The sequence below is a fragment of the Periophthalmus magnuspinnatus genome, chromosome 1 (assembly GCF_009829125.3).
Source record: "Periophthalmus magnuspinnatus isolate fPerMag1 chromosome 1, fPerMag1.2.pri, whole genome shotgun sequence".
Classification (NCBI taxonomy): Eukaryota; Metazoa; Chordata; class Actinopteri; order Gobiiformes; family Gobiidae; genus Periophthalmus; species Periophthalmus magnuspinnatus.
This window is the reverse complement of record NC_047126.1, coordinates 25,018,465-25,038,171: the sequence shown is the minus strand read 5'-3', so window position 1 is coordinate 25,038,171 and position 19,707 is coordinate 25,018,465. Positions and strand designations below refer to the sequence as shown.

General features: G+C 44.2%; 1 protein-coding gene across 1 annotated transcript; it reads left to right on the top strand.

Moving 5' to 3' along the window:
* Positions 1–3,257: 3,257 nt before the first annotated feature.
* LOC117369936 (perforin-1-like) lies at positions 3,258–18,690 on the top strand. Its single transcript, XM_055221657.1, has 11 exons — positions 3,258–3,345; positions 3,439–3,696; positions 4,524–4,618; positions 4,777–4,822; positions 4,893–5,029; positions 5,120–5,258; positions 9,169–9,249; positions 13,597–13,938; positions 16,397–16,533; positions 16,598–16,691; positions 18,436–18,690. Exons 2-11 carry the CDS (start codon positions 3,442–3,444, stop codon positions 18,688–18,690), a joined length of 1,581 nt encoding a protein of 526 aa, XP_055077632.1. The 5' UTR covers positions 3,258–3,345; positions 3,439–3,441.
* The last annotated feature ends 1,017 nt before the right edge of the window (positions 18,691–19,707 follow it).

Below are 19,707 nucleotides of genomic sequence, written 5' to 3'. Positions count from 1 at the left end.
TCCCCTCAGGTAAAGAGTCTGGGTGTCATCCTCGACAGCACACTTTCCTTCACCTCCCATATCAAGAACATCACCCGGTCCGCCTACTTCCACCTCAGAAACATCCACCGCCTCCGTCCCTCACTCACCCCACACACCACCGCCATCCTCATCCATAGCCTGGTCACTTCCCGTATTGACTATTGCAATTCTCTTCTGTTCGGACTCCCACAGAAATGACTCCATAAACTCCAACTGGTCCAAAACTCAGCTGCCCGCATTGTCACACACACACCCTCCCATCACCACATCACACCTGTCCTGCAACAGCTCCACTGGCTCCCCATCACGCACCGCATACACTACAAAATCATACTCCTCATATACAAAGCTCTCCACAACCTGACCCCTCCATACCTGACCTCATTCACATCTCCACACCTGCCCGCTCCCTCCGCTCCTCCTCTTCCCTGCACCTCACTGTCCCTCCTGCCCGTCTTGTCACTATGGGGAGCAGAGCCTTCAGCTGCTCCCCAGCTCTGGAACTCCCTCCCCCATGACCTCCGCAACACACACTCACTCCCACACTTCAAATCTAAACTCAAAACTCATCTGTTTAGAAAGGCCTTCTCACCCTGACCACTCTGACCATAACTGCACTGTCTTTTAATCTATATTTGTTTTTAAATGTATTTTTAATCATTTTACATTGTTCAATTTGTATTGTGTATGTATGTATGTACGGCGACCTTGAGAGCCTTGAAAGGCGCCTAACAAATAAAATGTATTATTATTATTATTATTATTATTATTATTATTATTATTAATTTAACCCATTTATAAGGCTGCACCTACTGAAATGACAAATTGTTTTGTTCATTACACTAGTAAGACTACAATATTGTACATTTGCGTGTAAAGCATCAGCTCTGTATGTACGTCCATTGAGCAACATGTGTGTCCTGAAATGTCACTCACACCCTTCCTTCAAATAAACTTCTTTTTTTTTTTAACAACTTATCTTTGTGTATAGCAAGTATCAATACTAAAGAAGTCACATTGACAGGACATAAGTAAACCTTTTCTGAACAGCTTTCAGAATGATCTTGAGCTGAATCAGAACAAGTATAAGACCAGACAGACTAGTACACACCCAGGGACACTATGGAACATACCTGGACGACTGAGGGATTACACAGATATAAGGCCACATGGTAAAAGAAAGTACTATTCTACTGTCACATTCTATTCGTGGTATCAGAATTGGTATTGAGTATCCAGTCTATTTATTAGTATGAAAATCGAGTTTGAAATTTTAGCGTCATGATGATTACTACAATCATCAATGGAAAAAGACATTGTGTGTTGTGACTCGGTCATTGATTTGAAAAGCTAATCACACAGTAAACAGTAAGGACAATGAACACTTCCCAAAATGCAGTATCTGAATATTGGCTACAGACTAGTTAAAGACACACTATGCAACTTTTACAGAGCCACCAGCGTGCAACATTACATGTAAAGTATGATCTCCATGGAGACACAGTATGACATTCAACCTGTGTTCATGGAAACAACCAGATAACAGGTCAGATCTGTGGAGAGGCGACCTCACTCACAGGAAGAATGCATGTTTTTCCAAGTTAAATCTAAGGGACACAACTCCTGCAATTGAATAAATTCAAGATATAAACATTTAATGCCATACTATAGAACATTCCAGGCAAATCAGTGAGATCAGACTGGAGCAATAGTGCAACTTTTTAAAAATTTGTTGACATTTATGAATAAGTGGATTTTTTTGTACAGGACCAAACCAGGGTCTCACCAGGACTAAACCAGGACCAAACCAGGACCAAACCAGGTCTAAACCAGGACTAAACCAATACCAATAATGTGTTCAGAGACACATGTATGTCATCACTTCAGAAACACACTGAGACCTAAAATGCAAAGCATGCATTCACTGTGTCACATGAGAGAAGTAGGTCTCATGTCACCTGTACATAAACAGCACATCACTTACAGTAACAGGCGTTAGCACTTACCTGAAAACCCTCCCTCACACTAACACACACATGTGCTTTTTTGCTTTGTTATTTACTCGTTTATTGTTTGCCCATTCAATGTATGAAGCTGCAAATTGATGTAGAGAACAAAAGTGAACCTCTTGACGTCTTTGCACTGGTTTCATCTGTATGGAAAAAAGTTAAAGTAAATCAGCTCAGATGTCTAAGGAGACAGGGTGGTAGCAGAGGGCACAAGGACTTGACCTGTAATCTGCAAATAATTTCTCGGATGACTGAGGATAAGCTCAAAACTTAAGATGTCTTAAAATTTGCATTGTAGATAATGTGATAATTGTACAAAGCTGGAAGCTGGACTACAACATGGGTTAATTTCCTGTTGTTTCACATTTTCGTCCGCAAACACACACACACACACACACACACACACACACACACACACACACACACACACACACACCCACACACACACACAGTTTACACTGGGTCTCTGACAAAAAGAACAATAAACAACCCAGTCACTACACAACCCCCAAATATATGTCGTCAACCCACCCATCAGTTTCCATGGGAACATAAGACAATATCCAATACAGTGTAACTCTCATTTGTACATCCATCAGGACTTTCCATTCTGAAAGACCTGCAAACTGCTCCTAGTCCTTATGCTAAAAACACATACTGCACAGCACATGTCTAATAGACAAAGTGTCGCACATTAAATCATGCACAAGTACAAGTGAGGGAACTGAACTATTGTACTCGTATCAGTTGCAAAATAAAATCTAAGGCACAAATTGACATAAGGACCATGAAATACTTATATGTATCCAAATGACAGTTTGTCTCTGTTAACAGCACATTCTCAAGTAGGATGTGAGACGTCAGCTGATGCATGATGTGACCTAGATGTGAGATGAGAAGGACGGGCCTGAACAAAAAATAACTTCTGTAAAATGGAGAACTTTGTGTTATTGTGATGAATCAATTTTTGTTATTTGTGATATCAATATTTTTGTGATATATTGCGCAGTCTTAGTTCCTTTAATAAAAAAAATATTATATACATTCAATCTTTATTATTTCAGACAGTTTTCCAGAGGAAGGTAAAACTGGTTGACCTCGTCTGTTCACACTGAACTTCAGAGGAAAATATTTTAACACAAAAGCATGTAGTCTCTCCAGTTTAAAACTGAATTTATAATTTTCCCAGACCCACTTCCTCCTTGAATTTTTGAAATTCTGTCCTCTGGTATAAAAACACTCTTACTTCCCTGCTCTCCTGCAGTACCTCTGGCTCCTAACCCTCTGCTCTGCAGCCTGCTCCACAGGACCACAGGTGAGTGCATGCACCAGGAGGCTGCAAGAGAACACACATTTGTACACATACAAAAAACTTTTCTGTAGATGTGTGTGTGTGTGTGCATCCTAGGCCATGGCGTTTGTCCCACTGTCTCTCTCCCTCCTTGCGGGGCTGCTGTCTCTGGCTCACAGCTGTAACCACATAGCCACAGGTGAAGTGTGCAAAAATGCTCCCTTTGTCCCGGGACACAATCTGATGGGCGAGGGCTACGACATCGTCACCATGAAGAGGAAAGGGGCTTACCTGGTTGACATCACCACCTACATGACCCCAAATGGCACCTGCAAAATGATTGAAAACCCTCTCCACGGAAATGAACTGCAAAAGGTGAGACAGGCAGCCACAACTCATTCAACAAATAGAGTTTCAGATATGACACCATAACATTCTATAGACCAAATTTAAAATAAAGATAGCTAAAATAGCATGAGAACAAGTATAAGACACAGACTAGTATATGCCAATGGGCCACTATGAACCTACCTGGACGACTGAGTGATTACACACATAGAAGGCCAATATAAAAATGCTAATGTAAAAAAACGCACTATGATGTAATGTTAAAGATTCTATTGTCTATTGTCTATCATCAGAATGTGAAATTTTACTATTGTGACAACACTACAATGTACTACAGGTCAATAAGAAAAGTCCCTTTTACTGTTTGTTTAAAGTAGGCATTAGAGCTGAAGAACACTAAAGAAATTCTTAGTCAACTGACGACATGCTCCGTGCATCAATAGACTGACATTGGAATGATCAGGATATTGTGCAAATACAAATATATATGTTGAAAAAAAAACTATTAAACAACGTCTTCATAAAGTGAAAAGGCAGATTACACTGTGCAGTCCCAAAACTCCAGCTAACCCACTACTCCATGCTTTCTCCTTTCGGCTGTAGTCTATATATACTTGTAATCACATAACTAAACATTTCAGTTGACTATGACCATTGGCCGTCTAAAAGGACGACAGCCCTATCATACAATCACACGTTTCTATAAACAACTGACCAAATGCAGAGGACCCCACATCCACAAGGGGGCCCCATCCATCTTCTTCTGCTTTATCTGGGGCCAAGTCGCAGGGTCAGCAGTCTAAGCAGGGACACCCAGACTTCCCTCACCAAGGTCACTTAGATGTTAAAAATGTTCTCCTCATTTACAGCTGCCACTTGCTGCAGTAGATTTACGAGCTTTTACTCAGTGCCATTCCTATGTCTACCAGTCTGTGGAGTCTTCAGTCAGGTAAGAGTAGTGTAATCCTAATGTAAATTTACCCAAGCTCTAACACTAACCCAGAGGGGTAACCCCTAATAACCCTAATCCCTGGGAGGAGTACCCAGAGGCTAAGCCAAGGGGTAACTCTGTAACTGTGTTTGTATAACTTTTTGATCTGTGTGCAGTAAAGTGGTCAGTACCATGACTTACCAAGACAGCAGTGACTGGAAGGTAAGATGTGAGACTCAGAGTCGTATAGAGTGAAAACGGTCTTTGACATGACCACTCTCCTCTGTGACAGGTGGGGCTGAAGCAGAAAGACTATGGAGACCTGGAGGTGGGAGGGACACGCTCTGATGCATACAACTTTGTATCAACAAGAGCTAAAGAAGACAAGTTTACTTTTAGTATCCACCGCTCCTCTTGTAGGCACTACAGGTAGGATACCCCCTCTAGGCCCCACCTACATCTAAGTCAATGTAATGTGCCCAAAAAGCATGAAAACCCTCCTTGTATGTGTGTGTGCAGATACCGGGTGTCCAGTACTCCTCCTCTGAGCTCTGAGTTTCGAAAGGACGTGTCCCTGCTGCCCTCCTCATACAACTCCTACACCAAGGCCCAGTACAGACGCCTTATCAGCACCTATGGCACACACTACATCCGACAGGTCACTACATTTATCCTGCCCAGAGGCGCGATTGTGAACTGCTCTCTACTGAAACATTTAAGCACAATGTGGCACTTATTCTCTCATATTTCCTGTTAATAGTTGTAGGGTTGTTAGGGGTATAATTGACATAACAAATTGGAAGTTAAAGCACAACTCCCGTGGCCTTTGTGAGTCTTTGGCTTTGACTTCAACAAGAGTTCACAAACAATACCAATACAATATAAACAATTATCTAAATTAATTAATCACTTAATAATTAATTAAACAATGCCCTGAAGGTACGTAAATTCATGTACCATATCTGAAAATAAGATAACTTTCACCAAAGCAAATTGTGTTTTATGAATATTTATTGATCAAGTTAAACAGACAGCATTCATCCATCCATCCATCCATTTTCTTCCGCTTATCCGGGGCCGGGTCGCGGGGGCAGCAGTCTAAGCAGGGACTCCCAGACTTCCCTCACCCCGGACACGTCCTCCAGCTCCTCCGGTGGGACCCCAAGGCGTTCCCAGGCCAGCCGAGAGACATAGTCCCTCCAGCGTGTCCTGGGTCTTCCCCGGGGCCTCCTCCCGGTGGGACATGCCCAGAACACCTCCCTAGGGAGGCGTCCAGGAGGCATCCTGAGCAGATGCCCGAGCCACCTCAGCTGGTTCCTCTCAACGTGTAGGAGCAGCGGCTCTACTCCGAGCTCCTCCCGTGTGACCGAGCTCCTCACCCTATCCCTAAGGGTGCGCCCGGCCACTCTGCGGAGGAAGCCCATTTCAGCCACTTGTATCCGCGATCTTGTCCTTTCGGTCATTACCCAAAGCTCATGACCATAGGTGAGGGTAGGAACGTAGATTGACCGGTAAATCGAGAGCTTCGCCTTCCGGCTCAGCTCCTTCTTTACCACAACGGACCGATACAGCGACCGCATCACTGCAGACGCTGCACCGATCCGCCTGTCAATCTCACGCTCCATCCTTCCCTCACTCGTGAACAAGACCCCGAGATACTTGAACTCCTCCACTTGGGGCAGAGACTCACCACCCACCCGGAGAGAGCAAACCACCTTTTTCCGGTCGAGAACCATGGCCTCGGATTTGGAGGAGCTGATTCTCATCCCAGCCGCTTCACACTCGGCTGCAAACCGCCCCAGTGCCTGCTGCAGGTCCTGGCTCGAAGAAGCCATCAGGACAACATCATCTGCAAACAGCAGAGATGAAATCCTGTGGTTCCCAAACCAGGCCCCCTCCGGCCCCTGGCTGCGCCTAGAAATTCTGTCCATAAATATAATGAACAGAACCGGTGACAAAGAGCAGCCCTGGCGGAGTCCAACATGCACTGGGAACAGGTCTGACTTACTGCCGGCAATGCGAACACAGCTCCTGCTCCGGTCATACAGGGACCGGACAGCCCTTAGCAAAGAGCCCCGGACCCCATACTCCCAGAGCACCCCCCAAAGGACACCACGAGGGACACGGTCGAATGCCTTCTCCAGATCCACAAAACACATGTGGACTGGTTGGGCATACTCCCATGAGCCCTCGAGGACCCGATGGAGAGTATAGAGCTGGTCCAGTGTTCCACGACCAGGGCAAAAACCACACTGCTCCTCCTGAATCCGAGGTTCGACTATCGGTCGGATTCTCCTCTCCAGCACCCTGGAATAGACCTTACCGGGAAGGCTGAGGAGTGTGATTCCCCTGTAATTGGAACACACCCTCCGGTCCCCCTTCTTATACAGAGGGACCACCACCCCGGTCTGCCATTCCACAGGTACTGTCCCCGACCGCCACGCGATGTTGCAGAGACGTGTCAGCCAAGACAGTCCCACAACATCCAGAGACTTGAGGTACTCAGGATGGATCTCATCCACCCCCGGAGCCTTGCCACCGAGGAGCTTGCCAACCACCTCAGTGACTTCAGCCAGGGTGATGGACGAGTCCGCCCCTGGGTCCCCAGTTTCTGCTTCCTCCTCGGAAGACGTGACAGTGGGATTGAGGAGATCCTCAAAGTATTCCTTCCACCGCCCGACAACATCCCCAGTCGAGGTCAGCAGCTCTCCACCCGCACTGTAAACAGTGTTGGTGAAGCACTGCTTTCCCCTCCTGAGGCGTCGGACGGTTTGCCAGAATCTCTTTGAGGCCGTCCGATAGTCCTCCTCCATGGCCTCCCCGAACTCCTCCCAACCCCGAGTTTTTGCCTCTGTGACTGCCCGAGCCGCGGCACGCTTGGCCTGCCGGTACTCATCAGCTGCCTCACGAGTCCCACGAGCCAACAAGGCTCGATAGGACTCCTTCTTCAACTTGACGGCATCCCTTACTTCCGGTGTCCACCACCGGGTTCGGGGATTGCCGCCGCGACAAGCACCACAGACCTTACGACCACAGCTACGAGCAGCCGCATCAACAATAGAGGTGGAGAACATGGCCCACTCGGAGTCCATGTCTCCAACCTCCCCCGGGATCAGGGAGAAGCTCTCCCGGAGGTGGGAGTTGAAGACCCCCCTGACAGAGGGCTCCGCCAGACGTTCCCAGCAGACCCTCACAATACGCTTGGGCCTGCCAGGTCTGTCCGGCTTCCTCCTCCGCCAGCGGATCCAACTCACCACCAGGTGGTGATCAGTTGACAGCTCAGCCCCTCTCTTCACCCGAGTGTCCAAGACACGCGGTCGGAGGTCAGATGACACGACAACAAAGTCGATCATCGACCTCCGACCTAGACTGTCCTGGTGCCATGTGCACTGATGGACACCCTTGTGCTCGAACATGGTGTTTGTTATGGACAAGCTGTGACTAGCACAGAAGTCCAATAACAAAACACCACTCGGGTTCAGATCGGGGAGGCCGTTCCTCCCAATCACGCCCCTCCAAGTGTCACTGTCGTTACCCACATGGGCGTTGAAGTCCCCCAGGAGAACAACGGAGTCCCCGGTTGGTGCACTGTCTAGTACCCCTCCCAGGGACTCCAAGAAGGCCGGGTACTCTGCACTGCTGTTTGGCCCGTAGGCCGACACAACAGTGAGAGACCTGTCCCCGACCCGAAGGCGCAGGGACGCGACCCTCTCGTTCACCGGAGTGAACCCCAACACGCAGCGGCTGAGCTGTGGGGCAATGAGCAAGCCCACACCAGCTCGCCGCCGCTCCCCGCGGGCAACGCCAGAGAAATGGAGAGTCCAACCCCTCTCAAGAAGTTGGGTTCCAGAGCCCAAGCTGTGCGTGGAGGTGAGGCCGACTATATCCAGCCGGTAACGCTCAACCTCCCGCACAAGCTCAGGCTCCTTCCCCCCCAGCGAGGTGACATTCCACGTCCCCAGAGCTAGTCTCCATGTCCGGAGATCCGGTCGTCGAGGTCCCCGCCTTCGACTGCTACCCGGATCTCTCCGCACCCGCCCCTCATGGCTCCTCCCGCAGGTGGTGGGTCCACGGGAGGACGGCCCCACGTCGTTTCTTCGGGCTGGGCCCGACCGGGCAGCATTCAATTATGAAATATGCAAATAAGTGTGGCTCTAGACTGGGGTCTGATGAGAATTATCTAAAGTTACGTACGTATATGTTGATTTAAAATTGATCAATTTAGCCAATCTATGATGTGTGCGCATCCAACAGGGAGCAGGATGTTTCTAGTTGAAGTGGGCCCGTGCTGTTGTGCTGATGCCTTCAGAAGGTCGGTTCTGAAGGTCAAGCTGCATGGGGTAGGAGCAGGCCAGTGGTCTAGAGATCCACACTCTCTCTTCCAGATCAGCTACAGTCATTTGGATTAAAAACACGTCAAAAGACCAGCACAAATTTTGGAAGAGAGAACTGGGAGTTTTTAATCCAATTGCCTACTACTTAAATCCATTACCATAACAATGTTGAAGAGGTGCTTCTCACAGTTTCATTGGTCAGTCTATAATACTTCATAGTCTTTATATTTACAGGCATATTTGGGTGGACGATTCCGACGTGTGACGGCTGTGCGAACCTGTTTGTCCTCCCTCAACGGCTTTTCCTCTTCTAAGGTATGTTTACATTGAAAACTCATAATTCAATGTATCAATGCACCGCAGCATTCAAACATTAATAAAAAAAAAAAAACGCCTTAGACATTGGAGAGCTCAGACGACAGGGCAGCTACAGTGCTGCTCTGAGTGAGAGGAGGGGGCACAACTCAGAGCGAGGGGCATGGTTAAACAAACAGGCAGAGTGGTGGCTTTAATTAAACTTAAAATTCTGATTATTGTCTGGTGTGTCTGCATCGATTCGCTTTATTAGAATCAACAATGCATTTAAAAATATATATATTATTTTTCCCACCACTAAAGGCCACACTCTGCTTCTAGGTCCCATAAAGTTATGGTCGTTAATAACCTGGAGTTGTGTTTAGTTTCTCTTAACCAAGGACCGGTTATGTAATATTGGGAACCACTTCAAACATATAGTTTAACTTTAAAGAAAACATAATATGCTTTGTCTGCTGTATAGGTATAATCTACGACACCCATGGATCATTAAGTTATAATTTTTTATTAACTTTCACTGTTACGTGGATGACACCCAGCTCTACCTTTCCTCCAGGCCCTCATCATCACTCCCACCATCCTGCCTTATTCTCTGCCTACAGGAAATCAACACATGGTTCTCCTCTAACTTTCTCATGCTAAACAGTTCCAAAACAGAAGTCCTCCTAGTAGGCTCCCCATCCACACTCTCCAAATCTAACAGCTTCTCAATCAACATCAACAACTCAACTGTCCCTCCTTCCCCTCAGGTCAAGAGTCTGGGTGTCATTCTCGACAGTACACTTTCACTCACACATCAATAATGTCACCCGGTCTGCATATTTCCACTTACGCAATATCTCTCATCTTCGCCCCTCCCTCACTCCTCACACCACTGCCATTCTAGTCCACAGCCTTGTAACCTCCCGCATTGATTACTGTAACTCTCTTCTCTTTGGTCTCCCCAATAAATCCCTCCAGAAACTGCAGCTCCTTCAGAACTCTGCAGCCCGGGTCATAACATGGACCCCCACTATCCACCACATCACCCCCGTCCTACAACAACTCCACTGGCTCCCCATAAAACAGAGAATTAACTTCAAAATACTAATTACCACCTTCAAAGCAATACACAACCTCGCCCCTTCATACATATCTGACCTGCTCCTGCCCGCACTCTCCGCTCCTCCTCCTCTCTCCAGCTCACTGGGCCCTCTGCCCGACTTGTGACCATAGGGAACAGGGCTTTCAGCTGCTCTGCCCCCCAGCTCTGGAACTCTCTCCCTCCTGATCTCCGCACCTTAGACTCTCTTCCACTCTTCAAATCCAGACTCAAAACTCAGACTGTCCTATCTCTTGTAACCAATCACACATCTTTTATTAATCTTTTTTTTTTGTCATGTTTTATTGTATTTGTATGTTTTTATCAAATTTTTATCTTGTTCAGTGTCCTTGGGTGTTTTGAAAGGCGCTTTTAAATAAAATGCATTATTATTATTATTATTATTATTATTATTATTATTATTATAATTAGGCCTGAGCCTGGGACAACATCCCGGCGAGGGACTCATTAAAACCGCGTCCGGAGCATGGAAAATGGCAAAAATCAAGTAGTAAACATGCCCCGACATGGCAGTGAGTGGTGTCAAAAATTAGAACTCGACGAGCTCTAATTGTCACAAAAGACCCTGAGAAAAAAATAACGAAAGACGACTCGGTAGCGCCCCCTCAAACTTTGATTTTCATGGGGCCAATGGGAGCCCGACTCGGAAAAAAGTCAACGTAAAAATCCGAAACTCATATAAAAAAATAAAACATGTTGGGACATGACAAAAACGATATTATGGCCCCGCCCTAAAATGTACAGGAAGTCGGCCATATTGGATCAAACCTGGGAACGACACAAGTGCACACCCTCACATTCAGGACATCTCCTCGCACAGTTTTCATCACACATCAAATTTTCATCACGCTTCAAATTTGGCCAAATCCCACTAAACACATGTGTGATTAAAGATTATCAATTACATTTTGATTATGACTTTGGGTGTGGTCAGGGTGAATTTTCAACAAAATCGCAATTTTTGGAAAATTTCAAAAAAATATTTCTCTTTCACACATTTTTTGTTGGGACACAACAACACTCACATTTGTGAGCTGAAATGAATGATATGCAAATCAAGGCACTCTCTCACAAAATGGCTCTCTAGCGCCCTCTTCAAATTTCATTGTCAAAAATTTGTAGAAGACAATCGATTTGTCATGGATTTGTGAAAAAATTCACAGGAGCCTTATTTGTGATGGGGCACAATGTGAGAAAGTCACATGACTGTAGCTGTTATGGTTTAGGAGAAAAATAATGGGTGGGGAAAAAAAATCCATTCTTCTTCTTATTATTATTTTGGTGGAAGCCACTTTTGACCCCCTGAACGTTAACGAAAAGTGAATTTTATTGCACCCAAAATTCAAGGTTGGTGAAAAATGTATTATTTTGATGGTCAAAAAAATTTACGTATGAAAATGACGACATCGTGGTGTTTTCATCCACGGTCAAGCAACACTTGGAGAGGCTGGCTGTGGTGCTGGGTCGGCTGCAGAAGGAGGGTCTGAAGGCTAAGCCGAGTAAGTGTAGCTTTTTCCAGACCGAATTGAACTACCTTGGTTACATCTCTGACCAGCCATTGACCCAATCAAAGTCGAGGTAGTAGCTAACTGGCCAACACGCACCACGGCCATGGAGTTGGTCTTTTTTGGGATTTGCTAGCTACTACCGTCACTTTGTGGAGGGCTTTGCGAAGCTGGCTGCCCCCCTGCATCGCAGAGTGGCTGAGCTCACAGGTACGTCCAAGAGAAAGGCAGCTCTCAGTACTGTCTGGCCATAGACAGAGGAGTGCCAACAGAGCTTTGATGCCCTAAAGCCCAAGTTCACCGCGACCACAGTCCTGGCCTATGCAGACTTCTCCCGTCCCTTCATTCTAGAGATAGACGCCAGCCACAGTGGCTTAGGTGCTATGCAGTCACGGGAGCAAGAGCGTGTGGTAAGGCCCATTTCTTATGCCAGTCGTGGGCTCTGACCCACTGAGCGGAACATGTCCAATTATAGCTCAATGAAATTGGAGCTCTTGGGTTTGAAATGGGCACTCACAGAGAAGTTTAGAGACTACTTATTGGGACATAAGTGTGTTGTCTATACAGACAACAATCCATTTAGCCATCTTTCGTCTGCAAAACTGGGTGCCGTGGAACAGCGTTGCCTCCTTTGACTTTGAACTCAAGTATCGGTCAGGGAAGAGCAACAAGAACGCTGATGCCCTGTCCCGGAAACCTTGGTCTTTGCAGACGCTGACACCCTCTGTCCCAGGTACTCCCTTGCCTGCAGCATTACAACAAGCTTTGCAGGACCAAGAGACACAGGCATCTCAATCTGTGGTAGCAGTGTTTCCCACTATGCGCCAACTGATCTCAATGTTCTCCAACAGGAGAATCCTGTTATCCAGGAAGTTGCAGCGTTTTGGAGGCCAAAGCCCAGCCAGAGGGAGCAACACGGGCTGTCCCAACCTAGCTCTCCTTGGGCAGTGGGATCGCTTGATTGGATGGTCTTTTATACCAGCAAATATTTTGCGCAGATGGTGACGTGCAGTATACCAGCTCCTTTTGCCCAGGGCCTTGGTTACGGATGTCCTCACATAGGTCCACCAAGACCATGGACATCAAGGGATTGAACGGACCCTAGCTCTCTTGCGCTCTCGCTGCTACTGGCCAGGGATGTCTCGTGACGTGGCCCAATGGTGTCAAGCCTGTGAGCGTTACCAGTTCGCCAAGAACAGCCAACCAGCTGCTCACAGCTACATGGGGCACCTATTGGCATCGAGGCCAAATGAAGTCGTGGCAATCGACTTCACTCTGCTTGAACCCACCCCTACAGGTCTGGAGAATGTCCTGGTGATGACGGATGTCTTTAGCAAATACACGCTGGTCGTCCCCACCAAGGACCAAACGTGCCTCTATAGTGGCACAGGTCTTAGTTTCAGAATGGTTTACAAAGCTTGGTGTTCCGGTTCACATCCACTCGGATCAAGGCTGCAACTTCGAGAGTGCACTGATCTAACAGTTATGCTGTTTGTATGGGGTTGTGAAGTCACGGACCACACCCTATCATCCAGCTGGTAATGGTCAGTGTGAACGCTTTAACAGAACACTGCATACATACATGGTTTAACACGTTAACTATGGAAACACAAATTGACAATGCTAAGGAAATATAAACACTATCTGTAACATGTTTAACACCACTGCCAGCAGAGGGTGCAGTTCCTTATTGTGCTGTCCTGTTAGGCATGACAGTGAACCTCACTCTGGTCTGCACAGGCACATAGCTGTCTCTCTCTGGGCATAAACCTGGGCCTGGGCAAGTATGATGCATCTGGGACTGGAAACTACAAGAGCTGCCAGAACCTGCTCCAGAACAAGGATGTGGCCACCTCGTTCAGCACGGGCCTGCACCTGCACCACACAGAGGTGGTGGGGGGCACGGGCTGGGACGGAGACTTCTCCCTGCTCTTAAACAACTCGCAGAGGTACAACGCGTGGCTACAGTCGCTCAAAGACCGTCCCGACATAGTGCAGTACTCGCTCCGACTCATGTCCGACCTGGTGCCAGACTTAAAGAAGAGACCACATGTGAACGCCGCCATTGTAGACTACCTGAAGGTAGGAGTTGATAGAAACAAAATGGTCTTAGTTATGTCTTCTATACTTTTTCAGGCCATGTAGTACAAATGTTATCTAATTCCTCTATTACTAAATCCACCAGTCAATCAGAAAAGTGGGTGGAGAAAAGTAGACTGCATGTCTCTGTATCTGAACTAAATAACCAAATAATCAACCTATACAAGGCTGGAAATCTTGTTTATTTTTATGAGCAGGTTTTGTTTTATTTATTTTAATAATTATTTTTTGCAGTTTTTGTTTGTTTGAAGATGCAAGATTACATGTAACAGATACAGAAAAGATATTAGAGAAAAGCCATTTTAGCTTTAAAGACGGGTAAGTCTCCTGGCACAGATGGATACACGGCTGAATGGTACAAAATGATGAGAGATCCTCACGTCCATTGCTTAAAGAATGTTTTAATAATATCATGAAGGACTGTACTCCCCCTCCCTTGTGGAGGCCTTTATATGAGTTATTCATAAAGAGGGCAAAAACAAATTGGATTATAAATCTTATCAGTGTTCTTAACATTGAAAGAGAGCATGCTGTTTTTCATAGATGTAGACCAAAAAATCTTTGTTAAAGACCTGCAAACACACATCAATGTACGTCAAATCATTCATATAACAAAGGCAAACTCCTGTGCAAGGCTTTTGATTTGTTAGTTTGCAGTTTATTTGTCAATCAATGGGGCGCTTTGGCATCTCAGGTCAATTTATACAGTGCATAAGATCATTATATTCATCACCAACTCCAATGATTAAAATAAACAGTGGCTTGTCTGACACTATAAAACTCAAGTGACTAGACAAGTATGCCCTTAGTCCATTTTTGTTAAATCTCTTTATCGAGCCCAGATGATTAGACAAGTTAGAAAGTATAATTATAAAAGGGACCTAATACCTATATATATATATATATATATATATATATATATATATATATATATTCTCTTAATGTCAATAAAACTCACACCCCCTTGTTCAAATGTACTCCTAGTCTGGAATCAGAGATTATGATTTTCACTGTAAATTTTCACAGACTGAATATCCTGGGGTGTTACCAAAAATACTAAAAGACCTTATATCTCTTTTTACCATAAACTATGGAAATATTACAAAGTGAGTGTATGAACAGTTGTGCTTTGCTTCCCCTATACATCGTGACAGGATAAGGTTGATTACAATGGTAATTCTACCTAAATTACTGTACTTATTCAAGGCATTATCTGTGGAAATTCAACAGATAATGGGATAAATTTATATGTAGGTTTGTGTGGAAATCCACAAAACCACATATCAAATATTGTATCCTTCAGTCTAAGACACTACCACAATGCAGCCCAGTTAAGGTCACTAATACTTAGGTGTGAGGAGTCTAAATGAGTCTGTGAGGTTCAATGGAAAGGCAAGGAATTCTTTGTGACTGAAACACCAATCCAATCAGTTCTTGGTTGTGTGGACTGTGCCAAAGTAGTTCTGCAGCATGAGAAATTTTGTGTTTGTGCAGGTAATCTGGCAACAAGCTGTAAGGATGTATGGGCTCTAAAGACAAATCCAAATTATTGGGTGGATTGCCATTGTGTCTTACAACATTCAGTAGTGCTATTTCCAAAGGGCTAATGGATAGAACACGTGGACTTGGCAAACATGACTGTTTCTTATATCGCCAGCTCTAGTTAGTTAAATCATAGTAGATATTTATAAAGGATCCAGTAACATATTGTAGGCAAAATGTATAAGGCTTTAAGTTCAATGGATGAGACACATCAAGTGAAATATCAATGGGATAAAGATTTGCCAATTGAAATCCTCTGGTCGGAGGAATGGAAATCCCAAAGCTATACTACGAATTCACTCACCTGGAGAGATTTCTGTTGGAAGAGCCTGGTCCATTTTTTTTTATTGGACTGATAAACAAATCAAAGATTGTGGTTTTTCAGTGTGTCTGCTGGAGAGAGTGTGGATCAGTCACGGCAGATCAGGTTCATATATTCTAGTCATGTCCAGGTATAACTGACTGGGGAAAATGTGATTGATTAATGTATTCAGTGTTCGATTTAGTCTTTCTTTTTTCACTTTATTTCTTAGTATACCCCCAGAAGGTCTAAGTAAATCTGATGTAAATCCATTTAAGATCATTCTTGTTGAAAAAAAGGCAATTACAAATTGCAGGCTGAAAAAGGATGCACCAGCAATTGGTCTTTAGATACAAATTATCAGACAAATCAGAACAATAGAAAACATGACTTTGAACCTCCGCTTACAACAGAGAGAGAGAAATATTGACCTGCTGAATGTACATGTAACCTTGCTCAGTGTTTGCTCTTCTTTTGTATGCTCTGAAACTTTCTGAAACATAAAGTAACAAATATTTTTTACAGCACACACCCTGAAAGAAATATAGTCATCAACAAAATAATAAAAAAGAAATCTATATTGACTTCTGTTTAAAGGAAAACGGCATCAGTAAAAAAGACGAGAAACCGTGTGGAGTGAACTGTTGTCCCAAAAGGGCGTGGAGTGGTCTGCTCACGGTGACTATAGTCCGGGCCTGGAGACTTAAGGGAGACTACTGGGGTAAAACTGAGAGGTAAGACAAACTCAAAGAGCTCATAACAAACACTGTTAGTTCATGCACCTTTCTCTTGTTCTAGTTATGCCAAGATGTGGTATGGACCGCACCACCGCCGGACTCGAGTCATCAGGTCCAATTACCCAAGATGGAATGCACGCTACGATCTGGGCAGGGTGAGTATCTCTAAACTTATGTATATGTACTAGGGAGGAAACCCTATCTGTAACATTGGGATATTGTAATATCAAAGGTCTTCATGCCTAGAGGCAGCTTAATATATTACAATTAAATTGAAATTTGAGTTGGCATAGTTATCAAATATGACATCATTGGGTAATTGTTCTTTTAAAAATCAAAATATTTGTTTGACATATATTGGTAATCCTGTAATTCAGATTGTCACAAACATGTTCTGAAATGCATGGTATCCTTGTGTACTGCTACTTTTCCCCTAAAACAATTTTCCTGGACATATTTATAATGTGCCCTCTTAAGAGAATCCTACTTTTCAAACAGAAAAGTATAAACCAATCTGCGTTTACAGGCACCATACACAGTTTTTGCTGTCTAAAAAATTTGAAAAAAGTGAAGTAGTTAAGTTGATATGCTTTGCAGTGAGCTTAAGTTATTCCCCATTTTGATAAAGCTGGGTGTCCGCTGCATGATTTTGCAACAAAATGAATGTGGGGAAAATTTTGAGCTGTAGATCTGAGTGAGACCAGGACAAAGATTAAATTTAGAAGCCCTGTATGATAGACGAGATGTGAGTGCTAGCGGGTCTGATATTTTGGAATCTTAGTCGCACAGTGAGCCCTCCTCTTGCTGTTTTTGCATCAATATTGAGAACACAAAACTTACCAACAGTAAACACAAGAAAGCGAGAGATGGGAACAGAGACACTGGATCTGGCCCATGCTTTGACAGCTCGGGGTTGAAGCAGAGCATGTTTGGAGCTGCACTCAGGGCAGCAGCGGTCAGCAGAGCTTTCTTTACTCAGAAATGGGAAGAAGCGAGCGTGACTATCATGTTATTCTTTTAGACTTGAAAAACACATTTCATATCATTTTAATACAGACACGGTTTGGCTTTCTAATTACGGAACAATTTTGTATTTTACAGAACAGTTGGCAACGCTCATCCAACCTGCACGATTACACACGGCCCTTTGGGTTTATTAATCTGGCTCACCGAACGTAACCGAATTATATTAAAATAGGTGAGGGTAAACCTTTTTCAGTTTACCTTTTGAAGAAGTTGATCTTTTGGGACTTGATAAAACTGAATATGAGTTTTTCTGCTGTTTATTTAACTGAAATTTAATACATTCATTATTAATTTAATTAATGTATTTGGAAAACAGTTTGTTCAATGAGCCTTGCATATTCATGTTTTGCAACATGTTACAGGCCAAATCTCTAATGTAATATATATGCTGGCCTGGCCCCTCTGTCAAATATTTGAACCCATTGTGGCCCGTGTGTCAAAAGGTTTGCCCACCCCTAGTCTGATATTCACTCAGATAAACTTTTGTCATATCCACGACTGATCGTGTGTGTGTTGTTGCACGTTTCCCAACGTTGTGTAGTGTGCCATTCAACAATCTTATAAGACGAAAAAAATCATGCAGTGGACACCGTGCTTCACACATTCCTACCATCCTAATTATTCATGAGTGCTTTTCACAGTTTTCAGAGGCCAGAGCAAACTTTTGCTGTGATGGAAATGTTAACAGTGCACTTTATAATGTAAACTTTTTTTTTTTTTTTATTAGGCCTAGATGCATGCAGTACAATCTCATTTTCACCCAAACAGATAATTTTATAATATACTATCTCTCTGCTGAGGCAAGATGGGTCGAAATGGGTCAGCCCCCTTAACATTTCAAAGCACTTGTTAATAGAAGCTTGTGTTGTGCAGGTGGACACTCACGCTGTCCTGAAGATCGAGGTGTGGGATGAGGACTGGGGGAGTGACGATCGCCTGGGCTCCTGCACGCGCTATCCCATCCAGGGCACACACACCTTCACCTGCTACGCTAGGAAGGGAGGGGTAGAGGTGCGCTACACGCTAACCTGCGACCAGCATCTGACCGGGTCACGCTGTAATAAGTACAAACCCACTCCACACATAAACAAGGATCACATTGCAATCAAACGTTTAAATGTTTGGTAGGGACGTAATGATTATTAAAGACACACCATGTCAGATTAACAAACCCTCCAGCTCCACTGCCATTGGAACTAATTTCCACATCTAACTGCAATGAGTTTGCAGTATTCCTTAAAAACATCAATTCCACAATGCCTCTCCGAAAGAAGAGCAGTCTTGATATTGAACAATTACCAACCAATCTCAAATCTGCTGTTTTCAGGCAGTCCTTGACAAAGTTGTTTACCAACTGCTTATTAATTTTCTCCAAATGAACAACTTCTTTGATGTTTTCCAGTCAGATTTTAAACCCCACGACAGCACTGAGACTGCTTTTATCAAGGTGACAAATGATGCAGACGTTCTGAAAGAGTTTATGGTGATCTATTAGACGAAATGAAGAAAAAAAATAAGGATTTAATTTAGGGGTTTTTATGTTGGAAAAATCAGAAAGGCTTCAGTTGTGTATCCAACAATAGGTCTTTGAGACCTAAATGTCCCTGTGTCTCTCACGCTACTACACTATTTCAGGCTCGTTTTTATGATTTATGTAGTGATGTGTGCCGTCTATAATCAAAATCAAACTGCTGTGTGTGGACCTCTTCATGTGCTCTAAAATGCAGATTGTTTATTCATAAAAATAAAATTACTAATGTAAATGTGTTTTTTTTGTTTTTTTCTTATCATTTTGGGCAACTTGACAGCATACATTCTCCTTATAATTTGAAACCAGTTATCAAGTCTGCTAATGCTACTGTCGCTGTGCTTAATGTGTGTGCATGTGTGTGCAGCCAGGTGTTTCGTGATGGGAAATTCCAGTGGCCACTGAAGGCAGCACAAACTTAGATTTAGGTAGTGATGCAAAAAATGAAGTAAAGCTTCAAAGTGTGGCTCCAGCTAAAGTGAGTGTTCCAAATGTTCAAAATCTCAAAATAAATGTGGTTCAGTAACAAGGAAGTCACGTGGCCAAGGCCTCGGTTTGTAAATGCTGAAAAATCAAGAATTACGGAATATATGTCAGCATAGTACATTTTATTAATG